General features: G+C 36.0%; 1 protein-coding gene across 14 annotated transcripts in view; it reads right to left on the bottom strand.

The window, feature by feature from the left end:
- The window catches only part of LOC138758400 (transcription factor RFX3-like), a 342,380-nt gene that overhangs the window by 79,952 nt on the left and 240,310 nt on the right, over window positions 1-22,118 (bottom strand). For 12 of the 14 annotated variants that reach the window (XM_069927263.1, XM_069927271.1, XM_069927280.1 and 9 more), the window contains 4 exons: window positions 18,228-18,329; window positions 13,401-13,582; window positions 13,197-13,316; window positions 11,634-11,755 (listed from right to left, as the gene is read on the bottom strand). In XM_069927263.1, coding sequence (XP_069783364.1) covers window positions 11,634-11,755; window positions 13,197-13,316; window positions 13,401-13,582; window positions 18,228-18,329 — 526 coding nt within the window. The remainder of the gene's footprint in view (window positions 1-11,633; window positions 11,756-13,196; window positions 13,317-13,400; window positions 13,583-18,227; window positions 18,330-22,118) is intronic. The other 2 variants (XM_069927325.1, XM_069927330.1) reach the window with 2 other exon arrangements.

The following is a 22,118-nucleotide window of genomic DNA, read 5'->3' as shown; positions in this document are numbered from 1 at the left end:
ACCTCATGTTCCAATTTACCCTCAGTATAACATTAGCAAAGTAAATGATGCACTATATTACTGAAGTGATTTAATCTACTTTGATTTCAGTGAGGAAATAGTGATAAGCAATTTATCACCATTGCTAGTTTCTCATGAATAGAGGCAGCAATTGACAATACTTTTAACCTGAAGAGCTCCCCTTATCTTGCTTAATACACAGGTGCTTGGGGTAAGGTGCCCATTCCAAAGGACATGGTCATAAGTTACCATGTATATATATATATATATATATATATGTATACCTGTATATGGTAACATTTGACCATGTCCTCCTTTGGAATGCCCACAATAGCTTGTAGATCATGAAAGAATTTCCTGGCAATCAGTGTGCAGTTTTTTATTGAATGTATTCATGGCTCTCATCCAGAGGAATTTGGCATTAACTGGAGAGATAGACCTTTGGGAACAGACACTCTTAATTCCCGAGCTCCATACACTTTTCTGCAACCACAGCAACTGTGCCATACAGGCAGGTGAAAGAGCTAATAGCCTTGAAAATGTGATTTCACTGCATGCATTGGTGCAGGAGTGTGTTGCAAATTGAAGACAGCAATCACTGTTGGAAGAAGAAAAAGATGAAGCCCATGTGGTGGCTTATGGTATACAAGAAGCAAGATAAACCGGATGAATAGCAACTGCTTTCAGAAACAGAAGACATAGGCCAATTGATCCCTTGAGCTTTCTTTGCAATTCAACAAGAATCTTAGCTGTTCTTGAATCTCACGTATTATTTTCCTGCTCTACACCTATATCCCTCCAGAAAAGAGAACTCTAGATTCACCATTTATCTACATTTCTTTATTTCAGTGACAAATGACCCTACACCAATGGTTCTCAACCTTTTTCTTTCCACTCACATCACTTTAAGTAATCCCTGTGCCATCGGTGCTCTGTGATTAGTAAGGGATTGCTTACGGTGGTATGTGAGTGGGAAGGAAAGGTTTAGAATCACTGCTCTAGACCCAATTGTTACTGAAATATTTTGCTTGAGAAAAACTGTCATTGGCTCATTTCCTTTGGAGTTATGAAATCATGCACATAATGAGTCATTTAGGTATGATTAAAACAGTGGTTTTCAAACTTTTTCTTTCCACTCACAAACAATCCCTTACTAATCACAGAGCACCTATGGCATAGGGATTACTTAAAGTGGTATGTGAGTGAGGGCGTGGTATAATGGCGTAGAGTCTAGACATATAATCTTGACCTCTCTGGCCAGACTTTTAAGTACCTGTTTTTTAACTCTTTGTTTTCAAGTTTAAACTTTTTAAATTTTAGCTTAAAGTATTAAGGAATTATTATGGCTACTAATGGTAAAAAGACTAAACCTCAAGTGCAGAAGAAGTTACATTTTCGAAGTGCTGAAGAATTGGGGCCTAGACGACTTGATACAGCCCCAGGCTCAATCTCTTCATTGTCTCAACCCCAAAGATTGCCTGTGGGAGCTGAAAAAAAATGTCTATTGCTCACCAAGTGAAGGATGGCGCTGGAATTACCCGTTCTCCAGAAGAAGGTGCGTGTTCCCAAGAAGTGGAGCCCGATTTGGAAAGCCTTTCGATTTCAATGGAGGGAGCTCACAGGAAGACGACTCCATTGTTGGAAATGCATTAGGTAGCATTTCAATCTGAAGAAATCGTTTTTCTTCGTGAATTGATGAAAAAACGAGATAAGGTGGGGGGGGAGTCCAGCGGTGACTCCCTGAGGAAGTTGGAGTGCTGTCACTGGGAGTCCAGACCCACAGAAAAACTTTTAAAATACCTTCTGTTGAGTTGCAGCAGGAGCTGCAGTTACCTTGTTCTGCCACTATTTCAGAGAGAGCAGAGATGAGCTTTACTGAATCACAATTGAAGGCAGCTATTGAAGCTGTTATAAAACCTGGACTGGATTTGTTGATATCTCAAATGAATTAAATGGTTCAAATGAATGCTGGTATATGTTCAGAATTAAATATGGTTAAGACATGTGTGGATGCATCTTGTGAAGATTTTTTAAAAATTCAGACTGCTTTTTTGGACTGTAAACAGCAAGAGACTTCTAACACAGAAAAAGTGTTGAAGGTGGAAAAATCAATCATAGAACTAGGAGAACATGAGAAGGAGCTAGAAAGAAAAATAGATGACTTGGAGAATCAAAGCAGAAGGAATAATGTGAAAAATGTTGGTTTGCCAGAAGGTATAGAAGGACAAGATCCTCTTCGTTTCTTTAAAGACTGGATTCCGCAAATATTAGGGCAAGAATTTTTCTCTGGGGGATTGGGACTGGAAAGAGCCCATAGAGCTTTAAGAAGAACACCCTCAGCTGGTCAACCACTGAGACCAGTAATAATTCGATGTTTGAGTTATTTGGACAGAGAAGCAATACTTCGACTTGCAGTACAAAATGCGAGACAACGACAAACCCCATTATTGATTCAGAATAGCAGAGTCTTTTTTTAATCCTGATTTGAGTCAAGAGGTCATTCAATGTCAATGTCGATTCAATCCAGTTAAAGAAGTTTTATGGCATAAAGGTTATAAGTCTACTTTTCGTTACCCTGCAGTGTTGAAGGTGTTTAATGGCAGAAATGGGAAAAATGGGAATGGAAAGAGTCTACCTCCTTCTGAAATGGGATCTTCAAGATTGGAATTTCCTGGATGAAAAGAATAATTTTCTTATTCTATTTTTTTCTTTTGTTATTATGATATTTTGATGTTATTGACTGTTTGGCTGGGGAGGGAGAGATTTGCACTAAGTTCTTTACTAGTCATCAGCCACTGGTGGGTGACCACACCCAATTTTTGTTTAGGGGATTACTACCTTTTTGGGGGGAGGATTTTCTATTTTATTTTCATTTTATTTAGTTTTTAATTTGTGATTTTTTTTCTATTGGAGGGCCTATATACGTTGATTTGAGTTTTTATATAAAGATATTATTGGTATTTAGTAATAATAGTAGATATGTCAAAGTTGAGGTTTGCTACTTTTAATGTTCGAGGATTAAATAGTAAGTGAGTCTTGGCGTATATTAAGAAAATGAAAACTGATATTGCCTTTTTACAAGAAACACATTTGAATGTGAAGGAAAGCGTGAAATTAAAAAGGAACTGGGTTGGGCATGTATATTCTTCTTCATTTAATTCTAGAACTAAAGATGTAGCAATTTTGAAACATAAAAATTTAGCTTTTGAATTACAATCAATGGAGGAAAAGGCAGGATATATTCTTAAATTGAATTGTAAGATTTTTAGTGAATTTTGGACTTTACTTAATATTTATGCCCCAAATGCAGATGATGAAATATGTATTTCAGATACATTTTTATGTTTGGGTCAGGCTAATGATAGGTGGTGATTTTAATTGTGTTTTGGAACCTTTATTAGATAAATCTCCGAAGAAAGTTAAAAAATACAAGATGGCAATTCAGATCCAAGCGTTGATGAAAGATCTTAATTTAGTAGATATTTGGAGACATCTTAATCCAACAGAGAAAGATTTTTCTTTTTATTCATCTAGACATGAATCGTTTTCAAGGATTGACTTCTTTTTAGTATCGGCACATTTACAAGGGAAAATACAACAAGCGGAATATAAAAGTAGGGTGATTTCAGATCATTCTCTGTTATATTTTACATATGAAACTTCCAAGAAAACTCAAATAGCTTATCGTTGGAGATTTAATACAATGTTGTTAAAAAATATGGAATTTATTGATTTTTTTGAAAAAACAAATTAATTTTTTTTTGAAAGAAAATTCTAATTCTGTTCAAAGTTAGATTGTATTATGGGATGCTATGAAGGCCTATTTGAGAGGACAAATAATTAGTTATACTTCTAAAATAAAAAAGAATCGATTAAATCAGGGTCTTGAATTAGAGAAACAGATCGATGAGTTAGAAAAGGAATTTCAGAAAGATGCTACAGAAGATCAGAAAATAGAATTATCTAGGCTGAAATTGAAATATAATACTTTGCAATCTTATCAATTTGAATGTGTGATTATATAGGACTAAACAACGGTATTACGAATGGGGAGAGAAAGCACATAAGGTATTGGTGTGGCAATTAAAGAAAGAACAGATATCGAGGACTATTAATGCTGTTAGACAGAATTCTCTTATTACTGATAAACCTCGTGAGATTAATGATGAATTTTATTCATTTTATAAAAAGTTATATACATCTGAAGGAAAACAAGAAACTGGATTGATTGATCTTTTTTTTTAATCACAGTTGAATTTACCCATATTAGAGGATGGAGATATATAGGAGTTAGAAGAACCATTTACTGATTCGGAAATTAAAATGGCTATGTTGGAAATGCCGAACGGTAAATCGCCTGGTGATGATGGATTTTCGGTTGAATTTTATAAATTTTTTTATGATGATTTATCTACAGTGTTTGGGGATGTATTACATCAAGTTGGAGAACATTATGAATTACCTGAGTCTTGTTCTAGTGCTTTAATTACAGTAATTCCTAAAAAAGATAGGGATCTTTTGTAAGTATCTTCATATAGACCAATTTCGTTGTTAAATGTAGATTATAAAATAATAGCTAAAATATTAGTGAATAGATTGGCTAAATTTTTACCAAAGTTGATTCGTATCGATCAAACAGGTTTTATAAAGAATAGATATGCTTCAGATAACATTTTGCGCATGATTAGTTTGAATAATAGATTTCAACAATCTAGATCACCCGATGGTGATATCCTTAGATGCAGAAAAAACATTTGATAGAGTTGAATGGAATTTTTTGTTTAAAGTTTTGGAGAAATTTAAGTTTGGTTCTTCTTTTATTGGATGGATTAGGGCTCTATATAGTAAACCGGTAGCTAGAGTATTGATGAATGGTTTGATTTCGGAATCTTTGAAGTTAACTCGATCAACTCGTCAAGGTTGTCCTTTATCACCAACTTTGTTTGCGTTAGTGATTGAACCTTTAGCACAGTTGATAAGACAAAATACACAGATACAAGGTATGAAAGTTTTAGATGAGGAATATAAAATTAATTTATTTGCTGATGATGTATTGGTGTATTTAATAAACCCAGCTCAGTCACTTTTGCATTTGAAGGAATGTTTAATACAATATGGATGTCTTTCTGGATATAAAGTTAATTGTGAAAAAAGTGAAATATTACTGGTAAGCGAAGGAGATTATTCAGTTTATAAGAATATTATTAATTTGAAGTGGACTGATCGAATTAAATATCTGGGTATAATTTTGAATGTTAATTATCAATCTTTATATAAATTAAATTATGCTCCGTTAATGAAAAAAATTAAAACTGATTTGATTAAATGGAAAGATTTACCTATTAATTTAATGGGATGGATAAATACAATTAAGATGAATATCTTTCCGCGTATACAATATTTGTTTCAATCTATTTCGTATTTACTTGATAAAATTTTTTTTCGAGATTTGAATAAAATGGTTAGGGAGTTTTTATGGAGGGGTAAATTTTCGAGAGTAGCTTTGAATAAATTAACTTGGAAATGAGTTAGTGGTACTACATTTACCGCATTTTCAAAATTATTATGAAGCAGACCAACTTAAATTTATTAGTTCATTGATGGATTTGGTACGGCCTCCTAGTTGGGCTAAAATTGAGATGGCAAGTATTTCTGAATTTGAAATACATCAATTTTTGTTTAGGTGGAATATAAATTTGTTACAACAATATAATGTGCCTATACTAAAACATTTAATGAAGTTATGGATAAAGAAAAATAAAATGATAGGCTCTAGGGATAAATTATTGGCTTTGACTCCATTGTATAATAATCAACTTATTTATTTTTCAATACATAATCAAAGTTTATTGCATTGGAGATTTAAAGGTGTGAAAAATTTGGGAGATTGTTTTAAAGAAGGTAAGTTTTTATCTTTTAATCAGATGAGGGAGATTTTGGTATTGATTATAACTCTTTATTTCTTTATTATCAAATTCGATCTTTGGTAAAATGTATGTTTGGTTGAGATACGATTTTACCTGATTTTACCTAAAATGACTAAATTTGAGACTTTTCTTATGAAGGTACCAGTGAAGGGTTATATTTCATCTATGTATCAAATATTACAGGATGGTATAGATAAAAAGGATTGTGATAGATCTAAAATTAAATGGGAAGCGGATATTGGTTTTATTTTTTTCTGAAGATGATTGGTTAGATATCTGTTATGAAAGTGTAACTAGATTGATAAATGCACGTTATGCAATGATTAATTACAATATTTTACATCAATTATATTTGACACCTGAAAAATAAAAAAAATATGGTTTTAATGAATCAGATTTGTGGTTTAGATGTGATGATACAATTGGAACTTTTTTTCATGCTGTTTGGTTATGTATACATATGCAATCTTTTTGGAAGAAAATTCATTCGTTTTTAGAATACCTGTATAAGATTAAAATAGTTTTAGATCCAACAGTATTTTTATTGGGTAGTTTGCAACCTCTGAAAGGTTTAGGATTAAATAAGTTCCAGCTTGCTTTTGTATATTTAGCTTTATCCGTAGCGAAAAAATGTATTGCTAGTACGTGGAAAGATACAAATATGATTGATATTAATAGATGGCATAATTAGATGAAATATTGTTTAATAATGGAAAAAATTATGTATGTTTCACATGATAATTATAATTTTTTATTAATAAGTGGTTGTTATATTCAGAATATTTACATTTCAATTTATATTGACTAGATTTTAATAAGTATTTTTTTCTTTAATATTCTTTCTTCTTTATGGCTCTCTTTAGGAGAGTTGGCTGAAGGGGGGGTTCTTTTCTTTTTTTCTTTCTTATGTTTATGTTTAATTGCTGCATATGTCATATATTGTTTGTTTTTTGAATGAATAAATAAAGTTAAAAAAAAGTGGTATGTGAGTGGAAAGAAAAGTTGAAAACCACTGCCCTACACCTTATTTTGAGACTAATCCCTTAGTTTTATATTCTTTAGCTAGGGGTAAAAAAAAAATCTCCCTATAACTATCCTACAGAGGTTTCTAAGAATTTTGTATGTTTCAATGAAATCACCACTCCATCATAGAGCATAAGCTGCCTCTTCAAGTTCTCTAGTTACTTGATTATCAACAAGCTCTTCAACTTCTTATCACTTCAATACTTTCCCAGTAGCCTTTATCATCTCTGATTGATCTGATAAAACTTGTTGAACTGATGGAACTTGTTCTGTACATCCACTTCTTGATCTTGTTTACTACTTGAAAGAGAATTAGCAAACCCCGGAGCTTCCATCTCATTTGCAAAAAACATGCCTGATTTCCCCCCCATAACACTTTAAGCACAGTGGGATGTCGAAGAGAAAACTTGTATCCCTTTTTCCACAGAACTTATTTAGTAGAATTAAATTCCTTTCTCTTTTCACTACTGTCATACTTAAATCTGCATAGAAAAAAAACTCTCTTAATGGTCCCTGGTTAATGGGCCCTGATGTTTTCTGGCATTTTGAACAGCCACTCGCAATATTGTTTCTTTATCCTGAAAACACAAGCATCTAATCAAAATTGAGTGTGGGGCTTATCTTGGTAATGGATTCTTTCTTTTGGCCTTAGTGCTCAATCCAATTCAATTCCATTTGGAAAATTCTCAGGATCCAAAACTTCTGGAATCCATTGTTGAAAAAATTGTACTGGATTACAGCCTTCAAAATCTCCAACTAACTCAACAATTTCCACATTATTTCTGCAGCTATCTAATATATCATTTTTTTTCAAACGTTCTTTCTTCTCCACATCTCATGCCATAATAGAATCTTCAATTTTGTTAACTGTATCTTTACATTGTTCCACTTCATAGTAATATTCTTACATATTCTCTTCAATTTTCTGAACTTGAACTTTATCAACCATTTTAGTATTTTCTTTTTCATTTCTTCCTTAATATTTTTAATTTCCCTTTGACATATTCAAATTGTATATTAGGATCATATTTTACAGATATAAATTGCTTTTCAATCTTCTTACTCAATAATTGCAACTGATTTAATATTGAAACTTGCACAGCTGCCTATGTCTTGACTTCTGGCTTCAGGAATCCTAACCTGCATAGCTTCAATACCTTGTGCCAGTTGGGCTTCTTGATCTTCATATTCCATTCCTTCTTCTCCTCTTTCTTCTCCTTCTTCTCTCCCCTCCTCTCTGTCTTGATCTTTTTCTTATTCTTCTGTCACTCCCAAATGTTTCAGACTCTGCCTGAGACTGCAAGGCAACGCTGCTGACAGCAGCTTTAATCGATTCAGCTGTTTCCCATTAGGAAACAGCTTGTTCGGATCTGCGCATGTACGAACTTTCGCTCATACACAATTGCTCTTGAAGAAGCTGCAGATTGATTGGGCTCTTCAGGACTCTGGTGCCATCTTCTCCGGCTCCTCAGAGAGTTGGTGCCGGTGTCACTTGTATGCGGACTGTTGCAGCGCGAGTTGCTCGAGGAGGAGGAGGAAATTGAGCTTGAGGCTCCAATATTGAGGTCGCCCAGTTTCTTCTGATTTTTTTTAACCTCCTTTACAGCAATTTTGTTGATTGTCTGTGCTTTTCCCTTCTTTGAAGCCATTTTGAAATGTTTGCAAGTAGGTTCCTGAAGCTTAGTAACTTTCAAAATTTCAAAAAGAAGTTTTAAAGTCGGTTATTAATTAGTTCTCCCAGGAGAGGTGTATCTTCATGTCTTCCAGTTATGCTATCACACCACGCCCCCGCAAAGATCCATAATCATATTGCCCTAGATAAAGCCCACAATAATTTGCAGCAACACAAACCACGGCAGCATTTCAAATGCAGTCGTAGCATCTGTCCTGCCCAACCCCCCAAATTTCATGCCATTAATTGCTTTGGCTGGTTCTGTGCTCGTTGTTACCAAACTGTCACCAACAGTATGTCAGAGCCCCACTTGAGCACTGTGGGTAAAAACAAAACTCAAAATTTTTTCAACTTGTGACGTAATGTCTCAGCCAAAAAAAATGTCAGATATTCAAGAATTTTAGTAGAATGGTTTTTGGATAATTGGAAATGTACTGTATCACTAAGAAAAATAAAAGTAGCAGTAGCAGAAACTTCAAATTCCTGGAAGTCAACATCTCTGAAGATTTATCTTGGGGCCATCATGTTGATGTAATCATGAAGAAGGCACAAAGGTGGCTACATTTCGTTAGGAATCTGAGGAGATTTGGCATGTCACCAAAGTCACTTGCAAATTTCTACAGGTTACCATGGAGAGAGCATTCTAACTGGTTGCATCATGGTCTGATCTGGATGTGCAAATGCACAGGATGGTGAAAAAGCTACAGAGGCTTGTAAACTTGGCCAGCGTCATCATGGGCATTAGTCTTCACTTCACTGAGGACATCTTTTAAAGGCGATGTCTCAAGAAAACAGCCTCTATCATCAAGAACCTTCACCACCCAGGCCAGGCCTTCTTCTCACTGCTACCATCAGGAAAGAGGTACAGGAACCTGAAGACAAACACCCAATTTAACAAAAATAGCTTCTTCCTCTATGTCATTGGATTTCTGAATGGACAGTGAATCCAGACACTACCTCACCTTTCCTCCTCTTTTGCACTAATTATTTATTTTTAAATAGGATATTTAAGGAAATATAATTTATAGAAATGTTTGCAGTTGTAATGCCCAATACTGTTACCACAAAACAACAAATTTCGTGCACACATTCATGACAATAAACCTGATTCTGAGTTGCTGCTGTAGACAATTAGAAGAATAGTAAAGATTTCCCATTGGTGAGAGGACAGACATGTGACAAATAAAAGTTAGAAGTTTGTTGAGGAGCAAAAAAAAGACATACTTGATGAATGGTTCATTTCAATAACGTAAATTAACTCTAGGCTTTGCTGAGATTCAATGGCCTCAATGATATGTCCGAAGCTTTCTTGTTATGGAAAGAGCTCCAATCAATTCAGCATTTTCTCCATTTTAAAATGAATTCAAGGATATAGTGAGTTCAAGTATGTCAGTGAAATGAAATAAACAGCCTGGAGCCAAGAGGATTAAAATAATGGGCTGTTCAAATGGAAAACATTTTAAGACAAATATGAAGTCAGACATTTAAAAAAAATTTCCACCAGTCAGTAGAAATTTTCATGTTTAATTTCTAGCTTATGCATATAGCTGCTTAAAGTATGTACATGCACAACTCTACAAACGATGACCAGTTCTTTACAATTACAGTCAACTCCAATTATCCGAAATGGTCAAGACTAAGCCTATGTCAGTTAAGCATTTTTTTTTCAGATAACTGGTCATTTTTTAAAAAACAGCCCAGAAGAAACAGCAACAAGCAACAAGGGAAGGCTTTTTAAGCATTAAAATAATGTTTAATTCTCACCAAAAAAATGCTGGCTACAACGTCACCGCCGATCCCAGACACGTTCCCACCGCTGCCGCTAATCCCTGACATGTCCCCACCTCTGCCACGAGCCCTGAGGAGGCTTCCCAGAGCGGTGGAACACTCACTGGTATGTTTCCCTGGTCACTGGAGCTCCCGACACCAAGTCCCAAGTTCCCTCGTATCGCACATGTACACGGGGGAGTCCGAGGGGAGGGTTCAGAGTCGACGTCAGGAGCTCTGATGTGCTGAGGAGGGAGGGAGGGAGGGAGAGAAAGGAAGGGGAGGAATCACCACAGAGCCTGAGGCCCCGCTCCTGCCCATGAGGCCGCTCTCCTTGATGACTCCAGGACAAGGGATTCTTCCTACTGCTTGAGGCTGGGAGACAGTGGCAAACAGTTTGAGAAGGAGAGTTGGAGAGAAAAGTCAATAGGGGATGGTAAAGAAGAAATGGAAGGGTGGGGGGAGAGTTACCTGAAATGAGGACAATTGTCATTCTAATTTCACTTCGAGTAATTTTTTGTTCAACCTGTGAGGTCAGTTTGGCTCCGAAAAAATTTCAGATAAATGAAGATTTCTGATTTATTTCAGATATCATTATTTATCTGAATTTTTTATTAAAATTCAGATAAATGTGGATTTCGGATAATATGATTTTAGATAATTGGAGTTGTACTGTACTTAAGTTGCTATATATTTCCAGAATAAATATTCTGGTCAGCAGTGAAGGGAAATCAATTGGTAGTAACTGTGAAAAATACTGCCCGCAAAGCCGCAGCAGGACTTGTGGTATGGATTTCCCTGCTATTTTCATTAGGCTCTTTCTACAGTATCCTGTAAGCTGTCTGAATATCCAATCACATTGACGAATGTCTAATGTTAATGACTTTTTAAACAAATTTAATTTGTAATAAATACTGAGAGCTTGTAAATATCAATGATACTTTTAAAAAAAATGTAGGTTTTATTATTCTAAAATCTAGAATGTTGAAACAATTATACTCAGGGAAATAGATTATATATATAGAAAATATTTACATGGAGACCATGTAACAGTAGTTATAGCTTAATACACTGTTTAAGAAATCAATTACATCTCATTCAACATTTTCATGATTCTGGCAAAAAAAATCAAAGCTGATTTTCGTGTCAATTTATTGATTTGCTAACTGTCTTGGCAAAGACTGTTTTCACATGTCATGTGAAGAAATGACAAAACACTGAAGTTAACTCTTAACGATTCTTACCAAGAAACTGCTGATGATGTTGACTTTGTGCTACAATGGTTTGTTCTGCAGAGTTCGGAACCTGTTGTCCACTTCCTGCAAAGCCATCCCCTATTCCATCCAATTTCTGCATAGGCTTATATCTGATAAACAATATGACCAACACTGGTATGTTAAATGGAAATGCTGGAGTAAATGGATATGAAAAATGTAAAACTCCCAAGAATTCCAACTCAAAAAGAAACGAGAGAATAAATTGGAATGTCAAACTGGAATAAACTTCATTTTTCTCTGAACAGAGACAGCACATTGAGGAGGAGATACAAAGGCAGGTGGACATTTAATGTTAAATTTGGCCCAGAAAAATAAAAATGAGGGGAAAAATGTAAAAAAAATTCTTAAAAAACTAAAGAAAATCAAACAGGATTTGCATTGCAATAGATGCGAGAGTATCCATGTCAATATGCATGGGCGGCACAGATAGCACAACACTGATACAGTGCCAGTGATCGGGGTTCAAATCCTGTAAGGAGTTTGTATGCTCTCCCCGTGTCTGGCGGGTCTGGTTTCCTCCCACCATTCGAAACCTACTGAAGGTTGTACGTCAATTTGGAGTAATTGGGCAGCATGGGCGCAGGACCCGGACCAGACCCTATCGCTGACGCCGTAAAGGCATTGCACTAACCACTATGCCAATCGTACTGCCCTTTGGGCTCCTTATTCACAGAAGGATGTGTTGGCATTAGAGACAGTCCAGAGGAAGTTCACTAGAATGATTCCTGGAATGAGAGAGTTATTATATGATAAGCGTTTGATGGTTCTGGGACTTGCTGGAGTTTAGAAGGATGAAGGTGATCTCATTGAAAACTTATCAAATACTGGAAGGCCTGGAGAGAGTGAACATGGAGAGGTTGTTCCTATGATGTTCCTCTAGGACCAGAGAGGTCAGACTTAGAATACAAAAATCTCCCTTTAGAACAGAGATGAGGAGAAATTTCTTTACCCAGAGGGTGGGGAATCTATGGAATTTGTTATTGTCGATGGCTGTGGAGGCCAAGTCATTAGGTATATTTAAGATAGAAGTAGATAAGTTCTTGATTAGGGTTGTGAGGAGAAGGTAGAAGAATGAGGTTGAAAAGGATAGTAAATCAGCCATAATGGAATGGCGGGGCAGAATTGATGAGATGAATGGCCAAATTCTTCTCCTATGGTAACATTACTTATAACACTAAAAGGGTTCAGGTTCACTCAATGGTCAATTAACAGACAATTACAAGAAAATAAAGGTCAAGACAAGATATATTTTTCACAAAGCTGAACATATTCTTTGGTAATTTTTAGATATTCACATTCAGCTCCTCACTTGAATTTGTTTTATTGTTTACCTAGAGTCAACAGTAAGCATCATTATCCTGTCAGCAGGTTTTGCTTTAATAATATTTAGGAGTTCATGTAATCTGAAAAATGGCAGGAAGAAGGAAAATAGAATAATAATTCATGTTTGAAAGGAGAATCACATGGTTTACTTTCAGAGGTGGGTACAAGGCACAGACGCATGTATTAGTAGTTTTCCAAAACTTTTACCTTTGTTTCTGATGCATGGGTTGCTGTCTCATAGCCATATACTGCATATCTTCCTGTAAGCGATTTAGTGGGGAGTCTGGTTTGATCCGTATTCCATAATAGTGATATTTGGAGTTTCCTCTAAGACAGAAAAAATGCTTTAAATTTAAATAAATAACTAGTGCAATTATCAGAAAACAGGAAGAAAGCTGGCAAGTAACTAACCTTGTGCCTAGCCGCCGGGTGCGCAGACCCATGAAAATGGAGCGAATAAGTTTCCCAAAAGAAGCTGCATTCACTGGGTCAAGCTTCTGCTCTTGACAGTGACGCAGGTAATGGTTGTACAGAGTGCTTCGAGGAAGGCTGACACCTTCTGCTGTTTCATAATTGTCCAATAACCATTGAAGCTGAAACCAGACATAAAAATATTATTGTAATTTTTAAAATTTAGACATACAGCACGGTAACAGGCCATTTCGGCCCAATAGCCCGTGCCACCCAATTGCACCCAATTAACCTACAGCCCCTGGTACTTTTCAAATGGTGGAAGGAAACCGCAGCACCCGGAGGAAACACACGCAGATACATGAAGAATGTACCAACTCCTCACGGACAGCGTGGGATTCAAACCTAAGACCCAATCGCTGACGCTGTAACAACGTTGCACTAACTGCTATGCTAACCATGCCGCCTATTTTTTGTAGAGCAAAAAAATATATTCAGCTTAAATATGCCGGCCAGTCTGTTAGGGTACATGGATGAGGGGGTAGTAAGGAATTATTACATGTGCTAAATGTTAAGCTTCTTGGCTAACCTTCAGGTTAATCTATTTCAAGAGGAAAGTTAGCGAATGTGAATAGTGGTGGTGATGTTATAGAAAATAGCAGTGGTGCTTAGGAGTTGAAAGCTAGTGGTAATGAGGCATGGTAGGGAGGTGATTGTGTGGCAGAAATTTGCTCTCGGGGTTTTGAAGTACACTCTTATTTTTCCAAGCCTCACATTTTTATAATTTATTTATGTTCAGAAGGGTGCAACATGATGTCATTGTGGTGGGTGGGTGTGGTCTCTCAGATATGGAAAAGAATGAATACTCTTTTGATAGAGAACCTTGTAGCTCCTTTTCTAATTAGCCAGCATGAAAACAGGGCCAAATGGCCCATGAGCCTGTGCTGGCCAAATATACCTATGTGACCAATTAACCCCATACGTCTTTGGAACGTGGGAGAAAACCTGAGCACTGGGAGGAAACCCACATAGACAAAGGGAGAATGTACAAACTTCTTACAGACAGCACCGGATTCAAACCAGGTGGCTAGCACAGTAATGGCATTGTGCTAAACACTGTGCTAATTTGTTACAAATAATTGGGCAAATTTTATGATTTTAGTCAAATCAGATTTTTTTAAAGAAATAATGGAATTTAAAATTAGTATTAATCAGGAATCAAAGATCCAGCAAGTTAAAGTCAGCAAAATCATTAAGACTGGAAGATTCACAAATTTATTTGTAGTGCCACAAACTGCATAGATGGCTGCATGTAATGCCAATTATAAAATTTTCAGCATTATAAAAGCTGAAATTTAAGAGACCATTTTAGTTTCTTGGCAGGACCACTGCTAACAAAGGTGATATGATCCCAATGTATTTCTCCTTTCGCCTTAAATTAGATTCAATAAGGTTTCCTGGCAGGAAGTCTAATGTAAATAGCAAGGTAGCATCCACAAATCACGCACTACTTTAAGGTGAACCTGGGAAAAGTTGCTGGCAAGAAGCCTTCTACTCTTTTACCATTTCAAGGTTCTCTTTGGCCAGTGGAAACAATTCTGGTTCTACCCTTGGGGTTATCTTCTTATTCTGGCACCCCACCACTCTACATCCAACCAGGTTTGCCAAATTTTATTATCCCCCACCTCTCCTATTCTTTGTTCATCTCTCTTAGCCTCAGTCAAGTCTGACCTCACCTATCACTTTCATTTCACTTTCCACCCATTTTGATTTCTGCTTGCTAATATTAAAACTATGCATTCAAATAACATTTAGGTGTTAAAATTACTCTTGCATTATGTTTAGGGTTTTTCATGTCATCCATGAATTAATATTGTAACTCGAGGAAATTTATTTTCTGTGCTGACAATCTTGATTAATAAAAATTATGGACCACACTCCACATAAGGAGCTTGAACAACATATAAGACAAATAAAATAAAATTAACATATCACTTTAGATCTTCTTGATAAAATAAAGGCATTCGGAGAGTTCTGTAAAATTCTCTATAAGTAACTACTTTAGGAAATTCAGGAAAACATCTCTCAAGCACTGTCAAAGCCACATCAGTGTTCTGACTGATTGATTGATCCAATTATAAAGCAGTATTTATTCCAGATTTCAGAGTGCACACCGTTTCCATATTTTTCTATTAGATGCCTGGTAACATCAAAGTCTTGCAGTCCTATTTTAGATCAATGTAATCTTGGAAAGAGTTTGCAGAACTGTATTACCTATATTTTTATAGAAATAACAATCACTTACAACTCTACATCAATTTCCGTTTATTACTCTAAAGGCATGATTCAAATAAATTTAAAATGATGCAAGAATGTCGTCTAATCGAAGAAAGAAAAACAACTGCAGAGAGTTGATTAAATATTTTAAAGCCATTTTAAATAAATTATTCTCACAGCACAACCTTTACATGATTGGACTACTGATCCATGAGAGAGCAATGATGAATGGGATGGTCTGGAAAAGTTAAATGTCCAATGTGCAACTGAAATTTTATTTGAGCATTTTAGAAACAATCAGAAGAGCCCAAATTATAAATTAGCACAAATTAATCAATTTGCTTTATAAATCACTAAATACATTCAAGAAAATGGTCAAGATATTTTTAGTCGTTCAGAGAATCAAAGGATACAGAATTAATGTGGGGATGTAAAATAACAATGGTAGAATGGCTGAGCAAGGACAATGAGCTGCTTCAAATTTTTATATTCTCATGTACATGTACTTCTAATTCACCATGCCTAAAAATTATATTCCCTTTTATGTCCTTAACAATATTTGCTTAAACATTGTAAGAAATACAAAAGGGTCAGGTTGGATCTATGGTCTGTGAAGTGATGGAACATGAAAGAACATCAAGATGACAACTGTCATGAGGGCCACAGGGAAAAAGAAATATATACTTGTGCACTGTGGAGCTGGTTTCTTAGTGGTGATTTTAGAAGGAAGCCTTTAAAATAACTGCTGCACCCTAATTATCTTTCCAATTAAAATAAAACTGGAGAACCCATGGAGTAAGCAAGTCAGGCATCAAATAGCAAAGGAATTGAAATGCTGTGGTATGAAAAAATCCTTGGCTTTAGTTTCTACTATCCTATCTATAATTTTATTTCAGTCTTTTAGCTCTTGGTACAAAAAGGATTTCTTAATTCCTTAACATTTATCTTTTATTTTCATTTCCGTTCCAACACTATTTTATTGCAAGTACCTTTGGAATGTTGAAGGTTGTGAAAAGCAGGATAGGAAACATTTTCTTTCTTTCTAAACTCTTTAGTAACCCTTCACAAGTACTCTAAATATGAAGCTTATCTTCAGGTAAGCACTTCTGATAATTTCTAAATCTATTTTTAGCTCACAACTTCACCTGTCTCTCAATTTCATGCTTGATTTCTAACCAAACAAATTATGACACATTCCCTTATTTGCTACTTAGTCTCTTCCTATCAATACAACTTATTGCTTGTTCCTTCAACACTTTCCTGACTTGACAATTTTAATTCCCATGCCTTGTGCTAGGGAAATTAGTTCAAGAAAGACTGCTTTATTAAAATTAGTTCAGGAAACTAATTTCCTGTCCCAACAATTCCCCAATACACTTTCTTTTAGCTACAAATTTTTGAGTTAATTTCAACATTACTAGCTTTTCTATCTTATTATATTTCAATATCCTAAAAGTGATTTCAATGCAACTACTTTATAAAGTCACAAATAATATTTTGGGATACAAAACAATTCTACTAATGCTTTCTGACACTTTTGACCATTCCATCCACATCTTTTATCAGCAGTTTGCTGAAGCATGCCTCTCAGCTTGTTTTGCTGATGCTTATTTGATATTTAATGTAGTCAAAAATATTTATGTCCAATTCACTGTTATATCTGCATTTGTCATACAAGTGCCTAACCTTTTATCCAGGATCGTCAGGACTGGACATCTGCCGTTCTTTGGGATCTTCTGGATTTTGGAATCAATTTCAGTCCCTTTAAGCTTTCCCGCCTAAGTTGCAATGCCTTCTCCATGCCCCCAAATCGGAAACCGTCTCCCCCCCATTCCTGAGACGCGCTGCCGTCTCTCCCCATCCCTCACCCACCAGAGTCTCGCTGCCATCTCTCCCTCCCCCCACCCTTGCCCCCTAGTCACGCTGCCATCTCTCTCTTGCCCCACCTTCTGCCGCTGTACCAGCACCAGGGGAACAGTTCCTTTTTCAGTTCCCCTGCGCTGGCGTTGGTAGAGTGGTTTCAGTTGCATGGGGGATTATGAGTAGTGACAATGGCCATTGAACTGCTCCAGGCCTACTGAAAGCACCATAATGCTGGCTGGGCTTCAGAATATGGCGATTCGGAGAGGCACATAAAGTTGTGGAATGCAATGGGATACATGGGAGTTGAGCGAGGGTCACACTGGGTCATGTTTTGCACCAAACTTCATCCTTGATGAGCAGATGTCACCTAGTAAAAACGTGCCTATTTTTGGAGGTTGTCGGTTTTTGGAATTCTGGATAAAAGGTTAGGCACCTGTATTTTCATCTTCAACACATTACCTTAAGTTCCATGACTTGTATGTTTGCTGCACCTATATTGGTTGTAATGCCCACTAGTTCTTTGCCTCCTCTGATAGATAACCTGAAGCCAATCTAACTCTAACCCATCCAGTTTCTCTACTGCAATGATTTACATGCCTCTGCACCTGGGCTACATTAGTGTCCTAGTGACTAGAACAGACTTGCAGGAGATGCAGAAAATAAGCAACTATTTGACCCTAAGCTCACTTTTGTTCCCCACAACTGCAGCATTACCAAGACAGCTTTCTTCCAAGCATCCATTTCCACTTTCTTCAAAGTATCAGCTTGGCTCAGTGGTAGCATCCCTGCCTAAGTTAGAAAAGAAAAATAAATAAATAAACAATTGCATTTATATAGCATTGTTCATGACCTCAGGACATCTCAGTGCACTTTACAGCCAACAGCAAAATTCTTTAAAGTATTGTTACTGTAATATAATAATGCAGAAGCCAAATTGCATGAATTTGCAAGATTTGATGAACTACAATATGTATTACTGATATTGATTGATAGATAAATATTGGCCAGTGCAGAGTACTTCACTAGATCTAATTTGCTTTCATCTGTTAATAGATTCAAGGCTTCAGATATATAACTGAACACTTTAAGCTAAGTTGGAACTAACTAGCCTTAAATTAAATTGAGAACTCTATCTTTGTGTTTCCACTGGGTTCATTGGGACATAATTTTAAAGAATGTTGCCTGTATCTTGGCTAACATTCATCCCTCAGACAGTACCAAAATAAATTGATTGGAGTTTCTTCTTGTGGCTCTTGTGGGATTTTATTGTGATCAAACGCATTGTCTATCTTTAAACAACAGTGATTACTCTTCAAAAGACAATTAATTGGCTGTTAAGTACCCTTGAGTTTTGAGGAAATCACAGCTGCTATATAAACACATGTTTTATTCCATTGTTATAAGCTTGACTCCCTCCACTTTTAAACTTGAATCATGGCTCCAATACATTTTTGTTCAACCTTCATAACATTTCCTTACCTGAAACTTTTATAACTATTTTTCATAAGGTTCAATACATCCAAATCACTGTAGTTCATTTCCTCACTCTCACATTATATATAAGCTTTGTCTTTTTCACTACTTTCTGACTCAAAGAGCTGACATCAAAATTTTTATATCTATTTTTAGTTTCCGTTGTGGACTCAAGCCACCTGACTTAGTAAATTCTTAATGCGTTAAATCAATTTAAGCACCCCTCTCTGTACTAATATCAAATGTACATCTGTTCTTGGATCCATCGCTCCACTATATTAGCTATATTCAGTTCATTTATTGCCATTCACTGGAACTTCCTTTTCAATTTTTCATCTTCTTGAACCTTCCTCATGCCTTTCAAAAATCTTCTTAAATCCCTTAATCCCTTTCTCTATTTATCCCTTTGCTATGAGATATTTTTTATAAATGCTTGATACATCTTTCTGCGGATGAAGAATGAAATAGCAAGTAGTTATTATGCCAGAATCTAGAAAAGTTTACTTGCAGTAAATTGTAAAACTGAAAATAAACATTTTAAATGGCAGTACAAATGGTCAGCATATTTCAGTCTAAACCCCAATGTTTTAACAATTCATCACACCTAATTATAAATATTAAGATTTTAGAGAATCTTGTGCGTTGCTCTAAAATGATCAGATTTGTGTAGAATTTTTACAGAATACAAAATAGGTCCTCCAGGCACAGGATGTACTCCATCGATATTTCCAATCATTGTGTGCAGTGTAAATCTTGATATTAATTTGTCACTTTTTTGTGCAAACTGCCCCCTCACACCAAAGCGTAGTTTGGCATGTGAAAGCTTACCTGGTTTGCTCCTAAGGAGTTCTGGGCTTCAGTCTTCTTGCAAACACGTTTGACTTTTAAGTATTTTCCTTGGTGTTTACTTCCATCTATCAACCTGTTTCAACCAATGTCATTCATGCCCCATATCAGGTCATACATCATTTCACCTCCAGTTTGACTGATGTCAGATCTGCAAGGCCCTTTCCCCCAGTAATACTCTGCATCCAAACATCCGCCTTTATACTCCAGAAATGTTCTGATCCTCAATCCACAACATTAAAAAAAAATCATTTTTTTCCCTTTCACTTATACAAATCAATTCTTCAGTAATAACTTCTACAACAGATCAAGAAAAATAAATGTGCTTACTGACTCTTGCATTCATTTGCAAAATTCTCCCAATCTCCTGATAGGGAAATAATCTTTTATCTCCTCTCCACATCTTCATCCAGAATCATATTTAACAATCCTAGTGTCATCCTTTCTCATCCATGCCTTCCTGCAGGCTTCCAAAAATTGACCACACTATTGGATGAATCCAATAAGCACATAACCTATGTAATATAAATACTATATGTAAAGTGTGATGAGGGTAACTGAAAATACCATCAAATTCTATCTTACAGCAACCACAGTGCTAGTCTCACTGAGTTTTAAGCAATACTTGTCTATCAACAGCCTTCACCAATCAGATCCTCTATCTAATATTTATATATTCCATCACATTCTCAATTACCCACTGCTAAAGGTTCCACAATACTGTATATTGCATAATTTACACACAGTCCAGCCATTAACAGAGCCAAATAGATAATTCAAATGCAATGAAAGACTTTCACTAACTCTAAACAAAGTGAATAATATAAAATATTCTTATCACTTGCTCTTGTGACAGAGTATATAGAGATATATATAGATATGTTTTTGGGAGATAAATTGGGAAAGGTTTGTTAGAGTAGGTCACATACAAACACTTTAAAACAGATCTTATTTAAAATAATGGAGCTCTTTCCCATGGTAGACGTATCGGCTCTAGAGCTTTTGCAAGAGCTTTTGAAGAGTGCTTGAGACTTCACTAAAGGATGGTTGTTTACAAAAGGCAACAGATGAAAGAGCATGTCAGAGACATTGCTGTCTGGAAGAGACCTTGCTGTTCTGAGAGGGTTATGTGGTTTTACAAGCGGAGAGAGTCAAACAGGCTTTATCTCAGAGAGAGTCAGAGAGAGAGAGAGACACACACACAGAGATCACTTGCACAGTGTTACAGCCAGCAGACAGCAGCTGGGACTGGAACAGGACAAGCTGGCAAGCCTATGGAAAGCCCAGTTATAAGACGACCTGGTGAAAGCCTTATGGTTCATGCAAGAGGAGAGGACTGGCTGTCTAATGTTTCACTTGGAATAAGGAAACAAAAAGGAACACTGTGGTGACCTGAAAGAAAGTGATTATCATCTAGAGAAACCTGAAGGGAAAAGTTTTGTCACCAAGACACTGAAGTGGCTGATTAAAATGGAACAACAAATCTCTCTCTGAAAACTAACAAAAACCTTCCTGAGTGGTAACCATTTACCTTTCAAGCACCAAAGCCTGGTGAACTTTATAAATGTTAAATTCTGTGCACAGTATAAGAATTTCCTGCAACCAGTGAACTTGGAGGTATGAGAAATGAGATTGGACTGTGAACCAAAGAACTTTTCTGAACTTACACACACATTACATACACGTGCGCTTAGAATTAGAAGGGGTTTAAGTTAGGTTAAGTAAGTCAATAGAGATAAGTTAAAGTTTGATTCTATTTTCATATTAAAAGATAATTAAAAGCAACTTTTGTTTAAGTAACCATTTGTCTTGGTGAATATCTATTGCTGCTGGGTTTTGGGGTCCTCTGGGCTCGTAATACACTGACACGAAACTACCAGCTCAGATAATCATAAATTCATTCACAGAAATTATTACAGTAGGGATCAACACTGAGCAACATAATCTTCAGAAAGGGTAGGTTGAAAAGGTTGCAGGTGTCAGGTTCCCAGATGACAAGATGAACACATGTTCTGCTGTACAAGACTAGGGTGAAGAATTTGATGGGGGAATCATTGAAAAATAAAAGGACGATGGGCATAAACAATAAAAGTGTATTATCTAGTAAACACAGATTTGTTGCTGAGTGTTTTTTTTCTGGTCAATGTGATTATTATTACATTTGCCTTCATTTTGCTTTAAATTATAAAATTTACAGGATGTAATATGATAAATACTTAGGAACAGACTAGAAAGCTTCAATATAAACTGGTTGATTAC

Source organism: Narcine bancroftii, chromosome 1 (genome assembly GCF_036971445.1).
Source record: "Narcine bancroftii isolate sNarBan1 chromosome 1, sNarBan1.hap1, whole genome shotgun sequence".
NCBI classification, from domain to species: Eukaryota; Metazoa; Chordata; class Chondrichthyes; order Torpediniformes; family Narcinidae; genus Narcine; species Narcine bancroftii.
Note: the sequence above shows the minus strand (reverse complement) of the source record. Positions and strands in the feature narration are given on the sequence as shown.